The sequence below is a fragment of the Acanthisitta chloris genome, unplaced genomic scaffold (assembly GCF_000695815.1).
Source record: "Acanthisitta chloris isolate BGI_N310 unplaced genomic scaffold, ASM69581v1 scaffold2739, whole genome shotgun sequence".
Taxonomy (NCBI): Eukaryota; Metazoa; Chordata; class Aves; order Passeriformes; family Acanthisittidae; genus Acanthisitta; species Acanthisitta chloris.
The window spans coordinates 1-22,016 of NW_008690626.1; the positions used below are offsets into that span (position 1 = coordinate 1).

The 22,016-nt window shown below is 45.8% G+C and overlaps 1 protein-coding gene across 1 annotated transcript; it reads left to right on the top strand.

Annotated features, from left to right (window-relative positions):
- Positions 1 to 5,905: 5,905 nt before the first annotated feature.
- LOC103809055 (solute carrier family 22 member 4-like) lies at positions 5,906 to 20,426 on the top strand (the record flags this gene model as incomplete). The annotated part of the gene is made up of 9 exons (XM_009081865.1): positions 5,906 to 6,029; positions 7,379 to 7,533; positions 11,136 to 11,307; positions 13,276 to 13,402; positions 15,399 to 15,499; positions 16,490 to 16,704; positions 17,373 to 17,555; positions 19,744 to 19,879; positions 20,351 to 20,426. Coding segments are annotated over 9 exons (1,289 nt in total), but the record flags the coding sequence as incomplete, so codon positions are not given.
- Positions 20,427 to 22,016: the final 1,590 nt, after the last annotated feature.

The following is a 22,016-nucleotide window of genomic DNA, read 5'->3' on the forward strand; positions in this document are numbered from 1 at the left end:
GGTCCGGGTGGGCACGATGCTGCGGGGAGCGGGAGAGATGTCGGCGGTGAAGGGTGCCGAAGGAGCTGTCCGCTCTCTCCATCTCAGCTGTGTTTTCCAGCCTGTTTTGCTCGGAGAAGGGTTTGTGTGGAGGGGGAGGTAGAGGCTGGAAAGAGAAACCTGATAGTTTCCTTCAGCCACGCGCTGACCATCCCGGTAAACTTTCTGTGTGATAGAATTGCTCGTTCTCAGTGCCACATTGGATGGGGACACACGTTCGGGTAAACACACAACCAGCTTGTCTTAAGGTAGAGCAAGGTTGGCCCTTGCCAGCCCTGCACCCTGTGGCTTGCCCCTGGCCGTGCCAGTGGCTTTGGTGCCTGTCAGCATTGGGGTAGGTGGGTTGTTGTGAGACAGGTGCTGTGGTCACTCCTGTGGGATCCTGACCCAGCTGCACCCAACCTGTCTGCTTGGTTTGTAAGGTTCTGCGGTGGCATCATTTGTACAGGATGTCTTGTGGGAGCATCCGTGGTGACAGGTCATCTAAGTGCGTGTTTGGGTCTTCTGACCACGCCATGCTGTGGTGGCAGTGATGCACTGTTCTGGCTCTGCACACGCATGCAGGGAGCTTGGAGCTCTGTTAGAGAAGGAAAATGATTCCACTAAAGCTTGTAGGATTGCTGCTGCTCTTTTGCATTGTGTAAGGGGTTTTAAGGAATAACAGGCTCACCTTCATACCAGGTAATATTTGGACTTGGCAGCTAGCGAGCTCCATGGTCCTTTGGCACAACAGCATTTCCTTGTTAGCCAAGGGCCACTCAGTCATGCACCGATGGCTCACCCTCGGGGTGCATGACAAGGAGTGGGTGTGTAACCCTCCTCATGAGTCCCTGTGACTCAGCAGCAACATCTGCTACCAAAAAACATTGCATGGTGGCACAGCCAGGAAAGGTCCTGATGGGGAGGTGAGAGGTCTATGCTGTGGGGACACGGGAGGAGGGTCTGTGCTGGGGGTGTGCAGACATGGGCTCAGCTGCATGCCAGGAGGGCAGGATGTGGGCAAGAGGTGCCAGCCTCCTCTTGCCTGCCCAAGGCAAAGTCACTGGCATGTGTGACACTTAGTTCTTGCCATTTGTGCTGGCAGCTGTGCTCAGGCACCGGAGATGAGATCCCTCACAACACCAAATCAAGGCAGGGGTGCATGGGAAGCTCACCCTACTCCTGGCTTTGGGCTAACTGGAGCAGCAGCCTGGCTGCTGCCCATGTGCTGCACGCAGTCATGCCCAGCTATAACCTGTGGGCTGGCATGACTGTGTGGTGGGTGCCTGGTAGCCAGCACTGGCACAGGCATTGCCACACTCACTGCCAGAGGGAGGCTGTTTTATCCTGGTGTGTCTGTGAATTTATAATCTGTGGTTTGGAGTTAGTGCTTGCTCTGACAGAGGCAGTAAATGAAGCAAAAAGAGGAGAAATGTGTTTCCTTTTTAACAAGCAGTAAATAACTTGTGTTGGCAGATGCCAAACAAGAGCATTCCCTGGGTGATTCAGATGGGATGCAGCAGTGGGGTTTGCCATGGGGCCTTGGGCATGCCAGAGAGGCAATAGCATGTTCAGAGATGGAAACCAAGTACTGGGTTCCCATCTGTAAGCCAGATGGAAAAGAAGGATACTTGTTTTGTTTCAAAATTGTCATGGACATTTGGAAAAAATACAGAATTTGGTTTCAAAACAAGGAAAACAGTCACTGATGAAATGCTGAGAAGAAGCAGTTCGGTTAAATTTGAGATGTTTATTTTTGTACCCAACGTTTTCTCTGTATTAGGAAAGACAGTTCAGGACATGCCATCAGGAGAGCTCAGTGAAGAAACAGCTTCAGTTCAAGAAGTCCATTGAGGAGCAGAACTTGCTGATACAGGATTAAGCACTGATTTGTGCAGTTGCATTAAATCCTGTTATTACTGCTGCTTGAAGGGAACTGGGAGATGCCAGCTCCACACTCATGTTAATTTGTCTGTGGGGACATGCTAAACCCTGAGAAGAGAGAATCCCAGACTCAGTCATCTGGTCTTAAAATAGAGATGATGGGGAAAAAGTGAATGTGACCACAGCACAGGTGGAAAAGGTGACCATTGGGCCAGGATGATAAGTAAGTGGCTGGAAATGTGGGTCAGTGTGGGGTCAGGTTTGACTCCACAGCTGATGTGAAGGGGTTCCAGGGTTTCCTTTTCCCCTTGGCAGGTTCCTAGGGCCTGTTCCGTTGGTGTTCTTTTCTGGAACTTAACCCAATTCTGCTTTACTTCCAGGAAACAATGCTCAGGCCTGACATTTAATTATAGGTTCAAGGACAAGCACCAGTTTCACTCTTCAGAGTGGGGCATTAGCATCCAGTTAGTTCCCTGTAGCCAGTCTGTCACCCAGCAGTGCTTGCTGGGGACATGCTGAACTGCTCAACCCCACCAAGGCATGGTGTGTGCTCCAGACACTGCTGTGAGACCCCTGTGAAGTGGCGTTGCTGGGGCTACTTGCCTGTCACCTCTGTCACCCTGCTCAGTCCCTGTCCCAGCCCTGGCACTGATCCTCAGCAAAGGCAGAAACCAGAAGCTTTTGGGACTGGCAGAGGCCAGAGGCTAGTTAGGAATTGCTGTGGTTTGAAGGTGTCTGAAGGTCTTTTCTGTTCCCTTATAGCTTTTTTCATCAGTGGAGAGCAACGCTGCCCAGCCTTGGGAGCATGCCCTGCGCGTGGGCATGCAGGTGCCTGTGCTCATCACTTGTGCACTGATTGGAGCTGGTCTCATGGCTGGTGCCTGAGGAGCAGAATGGGGTCATCTGTGAATAATTAATACCTCTTGAGTTATTAATCTTCAGATTTACTCTTGAAAACAAGTTCTGATTTTCCCTGGTTTACAGCCCCATGCATTTTCACAAGGCTCCATTAGTGTTTTCTCCTCTGATGTGGATGGGCTGGTGCTCAAGATGGTTATTTAGTGATTTCTGATTAAAAAGGCAGGCAACAGGGTTGCTTTGGGCATTCAGGGCACCTTTTCTGTCAGCTTCAGTTTTTCGGAAAGCTTGTCCATCCATAAGTGTTCCTGCCAGCAGCACCTAGCAGAATTGGCTCTTCCAGTAGCTAAGAGCTTGTGGGAAAGGGTTGGAGGGTTTCGATGGGAATAAAGTGATTTAGTAACAGTGTTCTTGAGAAGCTCCTATTCCTAGCATTCAGAGCCCTTCCTTAGAACCTCACATGAACTTTGCTCGCCAGTATGCTTAGTCAGGGACATTACAGAATTACTTATTTTCTAGTTAATGAATAATTAGTTCAGTACAGACAGTTTGGAAGTTGTAGGTGTAGGTAGTTCAGCTGTGGCTGGGCTGTAGCTCTTGTGCCCGTGATGTGCTTGGTGCTGACTGTGACAGATGCAGCCTCTAAGGAAGAGGTCAAATAAGTTATATCTCACTTTTTCCTACACCTCGAAGCATGAATGAAACCTTACCATGTTGAGACATGCTTGAGCACCATGCAGTGGCAGGTCATGAGCCTCAGTGAGTGTGTGCCTGTGGGGATGGCAGGCTGGCATTTGGGAGAAGATGAGGTGTACCTGTAGAGTAGGGCTGTATAGGGCATTGCTGCTGTGGTATGGGAGCTAAAGCAGGTGCTATGGTTTGTTCACTCAGCCGCTTCAGGTATACTCGGAATTGGGTGGATTTGATGTGTTTGTGTGTTTTCTGGTCAAATACAGTGAGTTCCTGTAGACATCAGCCTGTCTCTGGACAGCCAGCTGCTGTGTGCTGTTTACCACATCCCTCAAATCTGAAAGACTTGACCCTGTACAGTGAATCTTTGCAGGCTGTGCAGCAAGTCATGAGAAAAGGTAGAGTGAATATCTGGATAGGAGGCATTCGGCACCAAGGAGGAAACACAACTTCATGGGCAAGTTACTATTTAGCTGGGTTTATTTTGCAGCCAAAGTGCCTTTGGCACTGAGGAGGCCTTTTAAAAACACTGATCCTCAACCTCGAGCGACTATAGTCTGAAGGTCCAGGAGCAGGCGCCGTGCTGGCGGCCCCAGAGTGGGGTGGTCAGCACCCAGATAATTAGTAATAGTCTGTATCAGCTGCAAGTTCTGCCACGTCATTAGTCACCAGCTTTCCCAGAGCAGGGAAAGGGAGATGTGACAGGGTACTCTTAATGTTGTTTCCCATAGCTGAGTTTTGCTTTGTTCTGAGTACACAACTTGATTTCCGCAAACCTTCTTTACAGAAATCTCTGTTTTCTTTGACAGGTGCATCTGTTTTTCACAACTTGCATCCTTTAATGTGCATGGGCCCCACTGACCCACATGCTCACATTCACCTTATCAAACCCAGCGAAGATAATTGCAGGTGTGTGCCCCAATTGGCCCACACCTCACCACCTCTCCCTCCCCCAGAGGGTCAGAGAAATGCCTTACAGAAACTGCTGCCTTAGGGTTCTTATTAATGAGACTTAAGTCTTGGAGGCACATTTCAGATCATGAGTCTGCATGTTCCTGCGTTGAAGATGTGTGTTCCTAGGAAGAGGCATGGCCTGTGTTTTTAAACTCTGTTCACTTTGCTGTCATGTGGCTGGTGTCACTCTGCAGGCTGTGCAAAGCACAGAGGTACCTGGCTCCCCACTGCTGGCAGTGCACCTCTGTTCTGCCTGAAAACAGGCTTTGATTGCATCTCTTTCCTAAATTACAGTCCAAAGCAAACTGCATCAAACCACACCACATCCTCCCTTGTTTTGAGGTTTGCCTGCCTGTTGTGTGGCAGCAGTGGAAGCTCAGCCACCGACTGATCGGTGGTTTCATTTTGGCAGGACTCTGCAGCTGAGTGAGGAGCCTGAGCAGCCCTGAGGGCAGGTTTCAGCTCCACCACTGTCTTTGCCTGGGCTTGGCCCATCCGCTCCCCAGGCAGAGGGTGAGCACTGATGTGGGTGATGACCCTGCTCTCTGATAGCATGGCTAATTATTAAAATTATGCCATGCTTTGATCTATTATATGATTAGCTTACCACTGTTGTAGAATTATCTGATCTGAGACTGACATGTTTGAAGCCTATCCCTAAGTGCTTCTGGCAGGCATGCCTTAACCAGGAGATTAGTCACCAGGATGGGAACAAGCTGTGGCACAGACACACTTAGCTGTAACTTTGGTGGACAGAGACTCATAATGCTATTTTTATTTTTCTTTAAACTTTGTCTGGGGTTATGAGCAGCTTTAGGTGGAAGTTTCCATACTGGCTCCTGTCCTAAGTCTCCAACCACAGCCAGCTCCGGTTGTGAGGCTGTGATAGGCAGTAAGTCAGTGGTGCAGGTTGTGGGATGGAATAGAATTTGGAAACAGAAGAGTGAAGGAAAAGGTATTTCATTCTGTGTGTCTTCTTGCATATGTTTTGTCAACCCCAGAAGTTACAGAAATGCAGCAGGTTTTGTGCTGGCAGAGGTCAGGTAAACTGTCCCTACCCAGGATGGTTCTTCACCTTTCTCCATTGCTCTGCTTTACTGGTGGGAGCATCTTGGGCCATGGGGAGCCAGATCCAGGTCCAGGGGTCTGGCAGGAATGTGATAGGGGGATTGTGCTGGAAAGAGGGCCAGGGCAGCCCCTGACCTGCACACACCATCTGCCCATCAGGTTTGGCATTGCTGGCCCCTCACCCCCTTCAGAGGGTCCTGTCAGACAGCTGCAGCTGTACCGGACCTTGCAGAGCTTGACTGGGGAGGAAACCACTTTCTCTTTTTTAGTGCTTTAAGCTGGGCGTTCCAACAGCGACCTTGACTGAGAAAACAGTGCTGGTGCCAGCGATGGGTGGAAGTGTGGGTGTGGGGAAATGGAATTAAATTGCACGGAAATGTGTGTGCCTCCAGCCAGTAGCCCCTGTGCTGGTGCAGCATTGGCTGTGTCTGAGCACGGGCCCTTCTCTTGCAGTGGAACCTGGTGTGCGAGGACGACTGGAAAGCCCCACTGACCACCTCCCTCTTCTTCGTGGGGGTCCTCATTGGCTCCTTCATCTCGGGGCAGCTCTCAGACAGGTAATGCTGTGGGCAGAGCAGGGCAGACCTGGGGCCACGACTGGTGCATTAGTTTTCAAGAGGCATAAAGGAATTAAATGTGCAGTTCTCTGAGTTTTGATCAAAATGAGATAACTGGCCTGGCTTCTTCAAAAATCCCACCTTGATGTACCCCAGGTGTAGGATTTCTGTCTCTCGGGCACCTCAGGAGCCCAGAGTCTGATCTCCACAAGGAGCCCATGTGGCTGCTTTGCAGTTTCATGTGATGGGTTTCACTTCATGACCATATGTGTTTCTTTTCGTGGCCCTTGTTGTAGTTTAAAAGATAATGTTATTTGTCACACATTAACTGATAAACCCTTGTTAGAGCTGCAGGATAGAAACTTGACCTTTGAATGGAACCTCTGCATAGGAAAGATGGTTTGCTGGAAATAGAGTAAGCACATCTGAGAGGAAGAAAAGAAAGCTAACCTGTAAATGGATAGCAATTGTGTCATAGTATCTCACTAAGTAGATGTAAAATATCAAAAAGATTGTTACAGAAATTTGATAATCATCTCAGCAGTGTTGAGGTTTTGGCCTTACAAGTGTTGAATGCAGAATGCATACTCCCTCTGCAAGTCTCTGCTCCCCTCTCCATACAACCCTCAGCCCTGTGTCCATACTGTTACAGTGGATCTCTGATCCTGCTTTGGTTGCTGCCTGGGAATGAGGATGTCATAAGGCAGCAGTGTTCCTCTGGGAGCTTAGTGGAGGGGTTTCAAAACTCCCTGGGAGTCTTAATCCTAAAGCCTCCAGCATTAAATTCCATGTGATCTGATTTTAATCTCCTGACTCCTGCCCCAATGCAGAAGTCAGTTGGTGTTACTGTTTGAAAGGGAGATGAGATAATCACTAAATCCCACTGGTGCCATGTGCCCACTGGAAGCATCTGATGAAGCATGTGTGCCCTGGCAGCAGCGTGGCTGGGCAGCCTCCCCGAGAGCCCAGACACCTTCCCACAGGAGCTATTCCTTGGATTATTTTGGGATTTTGTCAGTAAAGTGACATTTCCTCTCTTCCAGCTGTGTGGCATGCAATCTTCAAGTGTCTCACTATTGTACTTCACCTAATCTCCTTAGTCCCTGTCTAGTGACTTCCTGAAGTTTTTACTCTTAATTTTTCTTCTTGGTTTATTTTCTCGGTCTTGAAAAATTTAATTCTTTTTTAGTGCATATGAAAATAATAAAATTCTTTAAAATGAATGAAACTTCAGGTTGTGCTAAGCTGCATTGATTGAAGTTGGATATCTATGCTCCTTTGTGCCCTCTGACATAGCTCCCTCTATAAATACATGCTGTTTAAGTAATAATCTTTATCTTTTACCAAAGGTTTGGCAGGAAGAGTATCCTTTTTTTGACGATGGCTGTGCAGACTGGCTTCAGCTTCCTGCAGATCTTCTCTGTCAGCTGGGAGATGTTCACAGTGCTCTTTGTCATAGTGGGGATGGGACAGATCTCTAACTACGTGGTGGCCTTCATACTGGGTATGAATATATCTGCCTTAGATTAAGTGTTTGCCTAATGTACTGTTAGTTCTTTTTTTTCCTTCTGAACCTGCATCATTTAATTAGTGGTAAATCTTCATGGTACAATTTCTACTTTAAGCCAGTGTGATTTTTTTTTTGCTCTTGAATCCTTTGATCCTATACTTTCTATGGGTTTAGAGAAAAAGAAGAGAGCAGGAAGAGTGTAAATAAACACCCATTTCCTTCCTCTTTGGAGAAGACATTCAAGGCAGTGCTCAGGGTTTAGCAGCAGCAGAAGGTTTGAGATGGAGGAGGCATTTGGGTTCTTCCCTGCCTCTGCACCACTTTGCAGAGGGACCAGTGCATACCTGGGTGCAAAGCCTCGCAGCAAACCAGCATTTCCAGGCACAGTGAATGTGTGTGTGGGGGGGGCAGAGTGTAGTAGTTGGATCTGTGTCAGAGCCCCATTAGCCGTGAAGTCACTGGTGTTGAGATTACTCATAAAGTCCCTAATTTTAGAAGGTAGGGTTTGTTAGGGTTTTTTTATGATGAGTGTAGGAAGAAGGACCCAGCAGCTACAGGGAGGCTGTGTGGCTGCAGTCACTGCCTGGGGACCCTGTGGGGAAGGAGTGACCCCACGGGGAAGGGGATGCCACAGAGTCACCGACTAGGCACAAGGTTTTCAGGAAAGGCAACTGCACCACCAAATTATGGGGATGAGTGATGCAGGCCTTAGGGGAGAACTGGGATTTGCAAGAGCTGTTTTCTAAGTGTTCACGTATATATTTATGGCTTGTTTTAAACCACTGGTGTCAACACTACAATTTGTAGATTGTAATGTGAGCTAGATTAAAATTGTTTACAAATAGTTAATGCTGCTCTTTCCTACCCCATGAAGCTTTAACAGGAGAAAAAATAGATCAGAAGAGTATAATATGAAGTCAGTGCTATGGAGGGGATACAGTGTCATGTCCCCGGGCAGCCACAAGTCACTGCTGCCCGTGGCAGAGGGAGGATTAAGTCAGTCAGGCTGTCGGCAGGAAGATCCCTTGTTGCCATCACCATTGTCACTATTCCTACCATTGCTGTCACCATTGCCACTGCTCTCACTGTCCTGGTAGCTAACTCTTGTGTGGAGCTGATGGAACAAACACCTGCCATGGGAAAGCTGGGAGGTGTGGCGCTGGGTCAGGAGCACTGGCTTGGCTGAAAATCCTTGTGGAAGCACATGGGGTTTGTATAGCACAGGGGTGCAGGTTCTGATCAAACAGGGATTTAACTCGCAGCTGCCCCAGGAATACGGGGCACAGCTGGATATGAATTGGGATGTTGCCTCAGTGCTCAGCAGAGGTAAAGCTGCAAGGTGGGGGCCTAGATCACCCCACTGGCCAAATGCTTCCGCTACTGAGATGAAGGTCTCCCCAAGACACATTAGGTTTGCTTAATTGCTTAGCTGCAGTTTGCTGGCCCTTGTCCCCTTGTGTTTTCTCTTCTGCCATCCTTCTGTAGAGTTGTTGCAGCAGCAGTGGCTCCCTGGGAGCAGAGAGGAAGATGCCTGAGGCACTTACTGGCAGTGTTGGCCATTCCCTGGTAGCCTTGAGGCTGGCTCTAAGGTCAAAATTAATCTTAACTGATTTAGACATTAGCTTCTTCATTTAAGTGAGTCATCAGCTGCCTGTCATAGGTAAGGAGGGAGACACTAATGGAGGATGGTCCTTGCCACCCTGCACGGTGTGGCTGGTGTGCCCCAATGAATGCTGTGCCCTCTGCCCATGGCAGGGCAAATCCAGGAGCTTTCAGGAAGCTGCACATGGTAGTAGTGCTGGATAGAAGAATATCCTCATGAAAAGAAAAGTAGCTCAAGAAAGCCCACCCTGATTATAGGCTGTGCTGGATATGTTTCCTTTGTTTTATCCGACAGCAGTGAGGGCTGACCTGTGCTCAAGAGAGGAGTGGTGACACCAGTGCCTATGACAGCCCTGTTGACTCTGGCTGTGCTGCAGCCCTGGCACCCTCTGTTGCCAAGTGCAGAGGTTTTTTTTCCAGAACAGGTTTCTCTTGTCATTCCAGCTTCAGCATCCAAACCTGTGTTGCTTCCCCATTCATAGCTCAGACCCTGTTCCAGGATCATCAGCCACACAGGTTCATCCTGCCCTTTGCACTATTGCTGCCACCTTCATGCGAATAGCTCCCTCCTGAGCTGCTGGTGAACTTCTGTAGAGAATGTTGGGGTGTTTTCAACCACATCCTGTGAAATTTTTCTCTTAGCTTTAAGCCTTTGTTGGGTTTTGGTGCTCAAAGCTATTGTGTTAAGGTTCTGGGACTGTAAAACAGTACAGAGATTTGTGAAGGCATGTTGGTATCATCCCAGAACAGTTATTCCTTGGCCAGGACAATGAGCAAGGAGGAGAGACAGGAGACAAGGGAATTATAGTTGAAAGATGTCATCTCATATTGGCTTTGAATTGACACAAATTATTATATAACATTTAAAGGTATGAACTGGTGTTTCAAGTATCAGACCTCTCCCAAGAGCGTCCCTCCAAACAAGCAGTCAGTAGAGGAAGATGGTATCATTTATCCCCATGCACTTGTTTTAGCCCAACAAATTCTATTTTCAGTTTTCTTACTGTGTCTTTATTCAGTTACTCCAGGTTTCTAAAATGAGTATTTATGTAGCTATCAAATAGAAGGGCTTTTCAGTCTTGGGTATTTTCTTCCATCTTCTCTGCATACTAAATGTTGGAGTTCTTAGCATGATACATGACTAAAGTACACTCTCCAGACTTTGAGCCCCTCCTGTTCATTCAGTGTCGTTTGCTTTTTAATTGAGTCCAGATCAAACTGTGGGAGTTACAGCCCTTACAGTGCTCCTCATGTGAAGGAGAGCTCTGTAGACTTGGGGCTGGAGCTCAAGGAGAAGTGAGGTGGACCTGAGGGCATCCATAGATTTTATTAAGCAGTGTCTAGGTTTAAAAGAATTTAGATGCTCTTGAAGGCTTAGAACAGCCTCAGTTTTTATTACTTAGGTTGCCCATGGTGCAGTGGCTGTACGATGCTTTCACTGACTGCTGCCTGGCTACTGGAACTGGCATTACTCGAAGATGGCATCTTCCGTGGCTGTGTCCTTCAGTCCGTGATGTGCCAATCCAACAGGCTGCTTCCTTCTGTTCCAAAAAAATAGATGTGAAATTTGTTTCCATTTCACCTCACTGTAAATTCACATCCTTCCTCGCTATGTCAGTCTGCTGTCCACAGACCTCTTCTCCTCCAGAAGTGCCCAGCAGTGAATTGCTTCTTAAGTCCTGATGGGTTAAGTGGGGGAGTAGGCTGTGTCTTAGGCAAGCATATGGAGAAGGCTCCTGAAAGTCTGCTGGCCACTCCCCATGCCTGTCCTTATCTGTCTCTACCAGTGCATTAATCAAAGCAAACAGAAGTAGCTTCTTTATTTGAAGGTCCCCAATACTCCCAGCAGCCTTTCTGTACGGGGTGGGTCCGTGCTGTGCTGCTCTTTTCTAAGATTGTTTAGCTAATTTCTTTTGGTAAATGCAGTAAAGTATTTAGTCGTGCTTAAAAAGAAAGAGTTAAAATGCTAATCCAACCTCCCTTGTTTTAAACAGGCACAGAAATTCTTGGCAAATCAGTTCGTATTCTATTCTCTACATTAGGAGTTTGCATATTTTTTGCAATTGGCTACATGTTGCTGCCACTGTTTGCTTACTTCATCAGAGACTGGCGGATGCTGCTGCTGGCGCTCACTATCCCGGGGCTGTTCTGCATCCCGCTCTGGTGGTGAGTGCCCCCGCGCCGAGGCCACGCTCCCCTCCTCCCCTCCCGCATGATGCTCCGGGTGCTGGGTAATGGCAGGGTGTTGGGGGAGCCGTTTCTCATCTTCGTTGGTTTTTTTGCTGTTTGCCATGTGAGGAGGCTTTGCCTTGAGTGGGGATTTTTTTTGGGGTGGGTTTTGCCAGTTTTATGTTGGGTTAACTACCCGCAGAGCCTTGCTGATGCTGGCTGTGTGCTCGAAGCCCTGTTCTTTTCAGCTGGACAGAGGCATTGAAGAAGGGCAGATACCCTTGTTCTGTTGCTGCCTTGGTCATCTGCTGATTTCTGAAGAGGCAGGCATTTGGAAATGGGAAAGGAAAGGCAAGATATCACTCACACTCTTAAAATAAGGATAATTTACAACAAGAAGAGGTCCTTGCTTTCATATTATCCAGGGAACTCCTTTCTTCTGGTTATCTTGAAAGGGCTATACCTATGAGTGAGCAATTAATGTATTTATAACAGTTAAGTGATTTAAACCCACTCTCCTATAGTCTAAAAGACCTCCTGCAGGTCTCATTCCTGTCATAACTCTCTGCTGATGGTTTTGGTTTGATGCTTGTTTGGGGTTATTTTTAACCTTAGTCTTCAAACCAATCCTTTAAAATGGTTTTCAGCTCCACCTCTGCTGTCATCAGATTTTAAAGATAGTCTGATTCTGTTTGAGGGTATATTTGATTATTTAACTTGAAATGTTTCAAGCTCTTTCAACAGAGCGTCATTTCCCTCTGCACCAAGCAGCTGTTCTCCAGGGAGGCTTTTTTGGGGTGGAAGCCTCTCAGATGTTTGTTATAGAACAGGGACTGTGAGGCACAGAAAATTTGTCCCCAAGGCATGGCTTCAGAATCCTGCTTTGAAATGTATTGGGTGGGAATTCCCAGGCTTTTTAAGAGCATACACTATAAAGCATGCAAAACATTTCCACAGATGAAACTTTCAGTCTGGGGCTTATGTGAGGATAGATGGGGATCAAGGTGCAATGGCAAAGCCTTTGCCAAGGCAAGTTGGTATTAGCTAGCATTTGGGCATCTGGACCCACTGCTTCCATGGGCCATGTGACTTGCACATCCCACTGCTCTGTGCCATAGTTGCTCTTTTACTGATTTCCCTTTCGAATTCTCCAGAAGGTTCCCAGCATTGTCTCTGCAGTCTTGAGATCCTCAGCCTGCCCCCAGAGAAGAGCAGTGGAGGCAGCTCATCTCACAGAACATCCCCTGAGTGGTTAATGATCGGATATAAATCATCTGATGTTTGAAATCATTGACTGGCTTTGGGTTAATACTTTAGGGTTCTTCAGAAAAGGAAAGGCCGACCTGCTTTTTTCCAGCTAGAGTGAAAAATGCTGCTGGCTAAAGGGAGCAAGGTAGCATCTGTTAAGATCAAAGGATTTAGTTAAGGAAAGGTGAGATTTTCCTCTCCTGTGTTTGGTGTTAATTCACTCAACACCTGCTTGGAATTGATTAGAAAATGTCATCAACTCTGCAAGGGGACACTGTCCCTGTCCTCTGCCTGGAAGAGCCTGCCTCAGAGCTGTGGTAACATTGTGAGGTTTGTATGTAAGATTCCTATGACACAGAACCTTTAAATATTCCCTGCGCATATTTAAAGCATTTCCACGCTGTGTGCATTTGCTCAGCACTGGCTAAGCTACCCCCATCCTTGCTGTCTGTCCGGTGACATCTCAGTTTTTATGATGGACAACAATTATTCCTTAAAACACAACCACTGAGGACAAGGGCCTAAGCATGCTTCTACTTTAGCATGAGAATAAACACATCCCATCTATTTGAATTACATTGCCCACATGCTTCTGTGCTGGCTGTCTCCTGCTGCAAGCAATCTGTGAGATGAAAGCGTGACTCATAGACACAATAAATATGTTATTTATAACTTTTTCTGAAAACATTGAGTCATTTATTCTGAAACTTATTGCAGGATCATTCCTGAATCCCCTCGGTGGCTAATCTCCCAGGGAAGATATAAGGAGGCAGAAGTTATTATCCGAAAGGCTGCAAAAATAAATGGTGTTCCAGTCCCAGCTGTGTTTTTTGACACCACAGAGGTATGTTTCATACATCCTGATACTTTTCTGCGCTGGCACTTTCTCCCTTTGGCCAGTTGACTTGTTGGGAAATGCCAGCAGGGAACTGGTTTGCACCAGCAGCTCTTAGAGGCTGGCAGTGACTGTTGGCGTGCGGTAAGTGCTGGGTTAGCAAGATCAAAGTGAGAACCCAGAGGGAGGTTTTATTTGTTTTTTACAGTAAAATTCTCTTCCTCAGCAGTGGTTGGTTGTGGTTTTCAAAGCAAGGGTGACCCAGATTGCTTCATCCTTTGGGCACTGAGAAGACCTGAGGAAGGCATGCTTGTCCCCATTTCAGCCTGATGTGGTATTAGTGATTTGCAGTTTAACAGCCCTTTGTGGGGGGGCTGTGCAGGGGACCCCAAATCAGCACCCATGTGTGCTGGGGCTGCATGAAGCCTGGGGCTCTCTTCAGGTTGCACAAACCAGCCAAAGCACCCAAGTGCTACAAGGGCCCTTGAAAACCATGATGGTAGCAAAGGCAGTGAAGCCTTCTAGCTCTTCTTCAGAACTGTTTTTTTCTTATATTTCATATGTATTGTTTGAAAGAAGAAAGCCTAGTGCAAACCTGGCACCCAGCGAGCCAGGGAGCAGCACAGCTGCACCGGGATGGCTGGTTCCTGTGCTCATCTCCCCCTCTAGTGGCTCTGTCCTTGCAGAGGGAGCTCTGAAGAGGCACAGACATTTTTCTTGTGCAGAGAAACCAGCAACTCGACTTTTCCAGCCTTGCCTCAGGAATGACTGCGGGTCATTGGAGGTCAGATTGTCTTCTACTGCCTTATACTGGCAGTTGTGTTTTGTGCCTCCTGATAAAGCAGAAAGCAAAGCACCACGTGTTCCTCTGCAGTGTCTGCAGGAGAAAGATGCTGTGTGTTACACCTCCCCTGGGCAGGATCTGTCACTTGAATATCACACTCACATTTTGGCTGATCTGCTGAAGATTTCTTGCCCAAGTGTACGTTTTAGTGTAAATTGAAGTGCATGTTCCAATTTTGGGAAGCTCATTCTACAGAAACCATGGAAAAGCACTTTCCTTACTTCACAGCCAGACCTCAGACGTGTTTCAAACTGGAGATGACTTTTTCAGGTTCCAGCATTTCATTTCTCCTGTGTATTCTTTGAACCAAGCAGCAGCTCAGTTGTCCTTTACTTCGTGGGAATCTTTTGTGCCAAAACATCTGTCCATGAAAGCCTGAGGATGATGTCTGCACACTAAGTCCTCCGTTGGAAGTATTTTTCAAACGTTACTATAAAGGCATTCCCCAGAAACCATTCTCTATTCCTAGGAAAGGAAATCTCCTGGGTAGCCCCAGAGGGAGAGCCAGGGTGGTTTCCTCTTTGGGCCTGGGAGGAAGCCTGGCCACAAGCACTGGCTTTGCCCTGGTGAGGGCTCTCCATGCAGAAGGGTACTCCAATGCCACACAGAAGGTTTCTACTTCAAGCCTCAAGCCAGATCCTCCAGACTCAGGGGGTGGATGCTCCCATGATGTGCCCTGGCGACTCTACCAAGCTCTGGCATCCTGACTCCCTCCTGACAGGGAGCAGCAAAACTGTGTGATTTTGTGCATTTATTTCACAGCGTTTGTGAAGGTTGAACAGAAGAGAGTTGAGTGAACAGCGCACAGGAAAACACCTTTGGTAATGAGGTTACTCCTGGAAGTACTGTGTGAGATCCTTAAGGAAGCATTAATTCATCTGTCCTATCAGCTGATACTCCTTTCTAATTAGTCAGCATGGTGCTGTGGTCTCAGTGCTAACTTTTTTTTTTACAAAAAAATGGAAACTACCATGAGTGCTGCTGGGTGCAAAGACAAGCTCTACCTATGGACTGCCCTCCTTGGTGCAGAAGTGGCCCTTGGCCTACTTGTTATCCCCCGATAGTGGTAACTTCCTAACTGCCCGGATTGTGGGTAGCAGAGGTTGTTTTGCTCTTAGGTGTGTGGGAATTTTTTTGGTTTTGTTTTCCTTTTTCCTTCAGATGCAGGATTCGAAGCCTCAGCAGCAGCAGAAGGCTATCCTTCTGGACCTATTTCGAACCCGAAACATTGCAACTATTACTATTATGTCATTACTTTTGTGGTAAGGAAATGTGTATTCCTAAAGTACCCAGGCAATAGAACAGTTTCAGATTTGAGGTCATGTGCCACGGGTTTAGATAATAAGTCTGAGCCTTGGAGCCCATCTCCACATGGTCCTTGGCCGATACATGGCCCTCAGTGTCCTTGCACCCACACTGCATTAACACACAAGAATGCGGAGACAGGAGCCTCAACTCAGATGTAAAATAGTTAAGAAACTATATGTAACAACCTGCACATTTTAAATTAGGTTCCTTTGTTTTTTTAATGCTCCCATCTCTGTAATCTCTATTTGAAGAGATATATCCTTCTTGAAGCAAAGGCAGCAACTCAGTAACATAACAAGAAGCAGACCCATGGCCAGCGTTTTTGTTCTGTTCCTGTACAGAGCCCATCTCAGTGAGATCCTGGTCCCTGCCTGGGCAGCCACAAGGAATGAGGACCCAACAATACCATATAGACAAACCAAGACCCTTTTCTGTCCATATTTCCCCCAGCAGAAAAGAACTGGCTGGCACACTTGGCGTGCCGTAGTAAAGCACTTTTGAGATTTGAAACCCAAACATCCAGCTCTCTTGTGAAGATTAAAATAAGATGTAACAGAACTGCTGAGGGTGGGAGATCCTGTCACTGGTGTTGGCTACAAGTAGGAATGTAGTTGGCGTGGGAAGTTTGCAAGAGTTATTTCATTGTGTTGTTGAGTCCATTGCAGTGAAAAGCCTTTGTGAACGACTTCCACAAAGCCTTTTACTTGGTGTAGCGTATGCAGGAAGGACAGAGGAATCTGAGGTCTCTTCAAGCTGCTGTGGATATGGTCACTGGAAGGGATGACAAAATTAGAAAGATGGGGTTGCCACTGAGATATTTTTAAGCCACAATGCCTGTGGCGACGCTTTGCGACATCCTATTTTTGTAACAACACCTGAGGTAACGCTGGAGGCATTCAGAGGCTGCTATTTCTGAAATAATTTGGTTTCATTGCTTTTCTCAGGTTTTTCACATCAGTTGGTTACTTTGGCCTGTCCCTCAGCACACCAGACTGGCATGGAAATGCCTACGTCAATTGTTTCCTCTCGGCTGTTATTGAAGTTCCAGCTTATGTGATCGCCTGGCTTCTCCTCCGCTCCCTCCCACGGCGCTACTCCTTGTCTGGCACCTTCTTCCTTGGGGGAAGTGTTGTCCTCTTCATTCAGCTGGTGCCTGCAGGTACAAAATTCGATACGTGACTTAAGCATATGAAATGCTCAAAATATTTTATGCTAGTTATGTAATATAGTGCTCCAAGTTTACTGAAAACAGATCAAATTTAGAATTTGAGGTCAAGTTTATGCTGTTCCCTTGCAGCCTTTATTTTTTTACTGCATGTGTATATGCTGAGTCACACCCGACTCTCATTTATTGTGTCAGATTACTGAGCTTTATATAGTTCAGGGGAACCAGCTTCTAAAACGAGAGCCCAGAGTGTGCTGTGACTTATCTGATTGTGCATCCAGGCCACAAAAACCTACATCCAGATTTCACTGTCTGTAAATCTCCACGGAACTTTGCAAAAAAAGGGTGGATTTCAGATTGTGCTTTATTGCTGTGTAATTCAGAGTTTTATTCCATTTCAAGAATGCTGTTTTTCTTGGAGACAACTAAAATATGAAAAGTACAAAATAACTTGAGCATCTATGTTGTGCTCAGTGGGAAGTTTGGAGCCAAGTCGTCTAGGAATGGGGTTAATACTTCGTAGAATTTTAAAAAAAAACCAGCACCAAACCCACAACCTTTAGGGGAAACAATAGCAAAACAATCTTTTGGATGTAGAAGAAATATAAGTAATAAGCACAGGGTGTTGTTTATTCAACTTGATTTTGTTTTCTCTCCTCCAGATCTTAATGTCCTCTCTGTTGGTCTGGTGATGCTTGGAAAATTTGGCATCACAGCTGCATTTTCAATGCTTTATGTCTACAATGTGGAGTTATACCCAACACTAGTGCGAAACATGGCGGTCGGAGCTACTTCCACAGCTTCCAGGCTGGGCAGCATCATTGCTCCTTACTTTGTTTACCTGGGTGAGATGTTTTGCCTTTGTTGCCTTGCACCACATAACTGCCCAGAGAAGTTATCCGAGTTTCTGCAGTGCAGGCTCAGCTTTAAGTCCCTTCATTTGTTGTATTTTAAGTCCCTTCTCTCACCTTGGGTCTGAGTTCACTGTCATACATGGGAGAAATGAAGCAGAGCTCCTTGTGTTTCATCATCTTGAGATGCCAGCTAGTTTCCCAGGAAAGTGTGACAAGGCAAACATTCTTAGAATCTGTGCTCTCTAAAGCAATACATGGAAAACCTACAGATTAAGCAGCACGAAAGTGTGTTTACTTGAAGTGATTTTTTTCGTTACTAGGCCAGTCACCTTGGCATTCATTCATTTTGCTTAATGCACATGCCTGTAGGCAGAATTATCAATTTCCTTATAGACTTTTTTTTGACACTCAATGCCATGACGTTCTGAGTGCTGCACAAATATTGACTGTCAAATCTTTTTTGTCTCTTTTTTTTTTTTTTTTAAATACATTGAAATGTTCCTCATGTTGCAGACAGGAAAGGGTGACAAAGATTAAAGGATTAAGGGTGGAAGTATCTGTGAATACCTGCTGCTCAGTCTGAGCTTCTCAATCTCCTTTTTCTTTTGCTCACACATGATTTATCTCCTCCTGCCATCACTCACCCCATCTCAGCTCTCTCTGCCCCTAACAAGTTTTGCTTTCTGCTGAGACCTTTGGTACAAAACAAGTGTGACTTTGCTGGCTCTGGCAGAACATTGCTGATGTACTGCTAAGTGGGTTAATGCTAGTTCACCTTGCCAGGAAAGGGAGAGGAGATGATTCTTTGTAGCTCATCTGTGTTGACTCACCTCTGCATTCCAGTGCAGAGTGGAACACACTGTACCAAAGGTGATGAAAATACCTTGTCTTTGTTTCATACTTGTATGGTGCAAATGTAAAGTAAAAGGGACAGCAGAACTGTGATGCTCCTTAGGGTTTTCAGTCTCTGTTGCAGCACAGGCAATAGTAATAGAGAGATGTAAACAGGATAAAGTTTTTACTGATTATTTTTTGTGGGGTTTTTCTTTTTAGTTTGTGGTGGTTTGGGGTTTTTTCCCCCCAGATTTCCATAAGCTCAGCCTTTAAGCAATTTTGTTCCAGTCATCAAAATAGTTTCCTAAACTTTAGGAGGTTTTAGGAGAAACTTGTCAGCTGCTGCTCTTTGCTATAGCTAAATTAGGACCTTGCAGTTAATCTAGCTCATGAATACAGGGGAGATCAAATCTCAAACTTTGGCTCTGTATGACATACCCAGGGGTCCTCACTTTAATCCTAATCTATTCCATGCATTATAAAGCACATTGCTCTATCCCAACTATAAAATAAAACTGTCGAGTCCAGTTTGGTACTTTCTCTACCTTAAATACTTTAATTCCTAGCTAATCCCTTTCCTGAGAGACCTTTTAATTGCTGTTCTGTTGTGACTTGAAGATCTTGCATCCTGCCCAAACGCTTGTGCGCCAGCTTCAGGCTGCTGGCAGGAGCTGCTGCCTTCAAGTCCAAAATAATTTTCTGAGTAGACCAAGGTCAGAGCCTCCTGTGTGTCTCAGGAAGCCTGATGCTGTCTCCTTTTGCAGTCAGGAAGGCACGGGAGGATTCCCCTGTTAATGACCCATTAGTCTGTAACTGGCCTGTACAGATGCATTAATCTCTTCCCTTCTTTTGCATCAGCCCAGCAGGATACACAATCCTAGGCAGCTGATGAGTGCTTGATTGCTTATGAACAATTTTATTCTGTCATATTGAATTATTTAATGGAGGCTTTGGTTCCTGATGACAGTGTAATACTGAGGACTCCAGCAGCGATCCCAGCTGAGCTGTTGCCTTGTAAAGATGTGGGCTATGCCAGTTGAAAATGTAAAAAAAAAAATATAAATCCCTATTAGCAATTACACAGATGTGGGGATTGGCATGAAACTGATGTTAGGTGTTGCCATCCAAGAGCACATGCTGTAGCTTTAAAGTTGGAAAGTCCCTTTGTTTGCTGGCAAGTGGCAGGTGTAACTCAGTTTTGGATTCACCTTTGATATTTATAAAGCTTTCAGCTAATTACTCCAAATTAATTCTGCACTACAGCAATGTCTGAGATATAAATTTTACACATGGGTCTGTTGATTGTGGACATTAAGTACTGTTGGCATGTCCTGTGTTCTGCCAGGTGCTTACGACAGGTTCCTACCATATATCCTGATGGGAAGCCTGACTGTGCTGATTGGGATCCTTACCCTGTTTCTCCCAGAGAGCTATGGCAATCCCCTACCTGAGAGCTTTGAGGAGATGCTGAAGGTGAAATGGTAAGGCAGCTTTCATTCATCCCATGCTTCACAAGAATCCAGAACCTGCACCTACACAGTCCCTTTTCACGATCAGTAAACATGTTTCCTCAGATCCTTGAGAAAGGGCATGCTGCTCTTTATCATCATTAGAGACTTCTTACATGTCTGACCTGTGGCTTTTCGGCTTTGTGGTTGACACACTGTAGCTAGAAATCCTAGACTCAAACCAGACTCCCCTCACAGGCTTCTTGCATCAACAAACTGAAGTAACTGAATTACAGTGACTGAATGACGTTCAAGTTCCAGGCATTGTTTGCTGTGCTGGTGCTGCCATCCAGCAAGGCACACTGTACAGAGCATTACATTTCAGCTAATGTTTATATCAACAGTGTAACATGGTTATTATAGCACTGCTCACTGGAAGGGGGAAGTGTCTGGTGACACTCTGGAAAATGTTCTTTAGCTTCTGAGTCTTTTACTTGCTTTCAGTTTCAGAAACAGAAAACACACCACTGGCGTTAGGGATTCCAAGGAGAGTCCTAAAAGTCTGATAACACCCTTGTGAAGAAGGATGCACACTGTCAGAGGGGCTGAAAGAAGAACAAGGTCATCTCAAACTGCACTTTCTGCCAGAGGAAAATGAACAAAACCCCACAGTCAGTGCTGCTGCACTATAGTTGTTATCCCCTGTGCTACTGTCCCCAAATTACATAGTTTACTGACCAGATGCTGTCTGCTCCTTTAGGAGTCTTAGTCTGTAATTCAGTGTCCTGATACCTGGGGTTTGTCAGCAGATAAAGTCCCTGTTGAGAAATGGGGATCTGCCTGCGCTAAACACAAGTCGAGCACTAAGCTAGAAGTGAGCCTTAGGAATAATGCAACAGTGACTCCAGTCAGTCAGGTACTTGATGAAAGCTGCTCAAAGGAAAAAAATTATATAGCAAATGTAATGCTGGTGGTTTTTCTCACTATGCATGTTGACTGGAGGAAGGGGAGCTAGTGTCTGCCTTTCAGTACCTGAAAGAAAGATCCTGTCCTCCTTTGAAATTTGTGACCAAAGCCCATAGACTAAGTGGAGTCAGAATTTAGTTGTAGCAGGGCAGATAAAACTTCACTCTAAGGACATGGGTTTGATACATAACATCAGAGTATCTGTTGACGTCACTTGCTTTTCCCAGGACCTGGGATCCACTTGTTCCTGTAAAAGCTGATGGTCTTGCATAAAGCCTGAGCCCACTGAAAGCCTTAGGCTTTGTGAATGTTCATTGTCTTTGGGGAAGTGGGAATGCCTTGAGCACTGAGTGAGGACTACAGCTTGCTGACTGATGGGCCGTGCCTGCTTTCAACAGAAACATGAGCTTTAGCAAGTCAGCAGTCTTGTCCAAACGTGCCATGCAGTTTAAGCTTTCAGGTTTTTCGTGGTATATGGGCATAAGCAGGATTTTAGATCTTCTGGGTTGGTGTTGTTTCTTTGTGTTTGTTTTGTTCAAAGTATTTAATTTCTCCTTTGAATATATACCACTTTGTTCTGCACCTTCAGAGAAAGCTCACTGCACTTCCAAAAGCCTCTGCAAAAACTTTTTACCCATTACAGATTTAAAGGGGATCTGATGCTCGCAAAAATCTGGTGTTTTGTACTGGAGATGTTCTACAGCTGTTAAAAATGCAAAAGGACTAATTTGGGACCACAAGTTTTTTTTAAACAAAACCAAGCACCAACAAATCCAATGTTTTGTTTTACAAATCCTACCGGTTATGTATGTTATTTTTTTTTAAGCTCAGCAAAGCTAAACTGGATGAAGACAAATGTAGAGCTTAGAGTTGTGCTACTACTGTTTTTTGAGCACTACATTGTTTGAAAAGGAGTGTAATACCTTTTATTTTTCTATTTATTGGCTGTGCATGCACTTCTTGGCCACATATAGTCTATCAGACATGGTAGACTGATTTTTGTTCTCTATAAATAAGTTAGCCCTGATTCACCTTTTGTAAGGGCCAACAAAAGCACAGTGTCTCATCTCTAATGCGAGAGCTCACGGTGAGTTGTCTTGTGCTGGCACTTGGCACAGGAATGAGGCTCTCCCTGAAGTTCAAGCACAAATATAAAGCTTTATAACACTTAAATGCAAGGAACTTGTGCAATTAATTCAAGCTG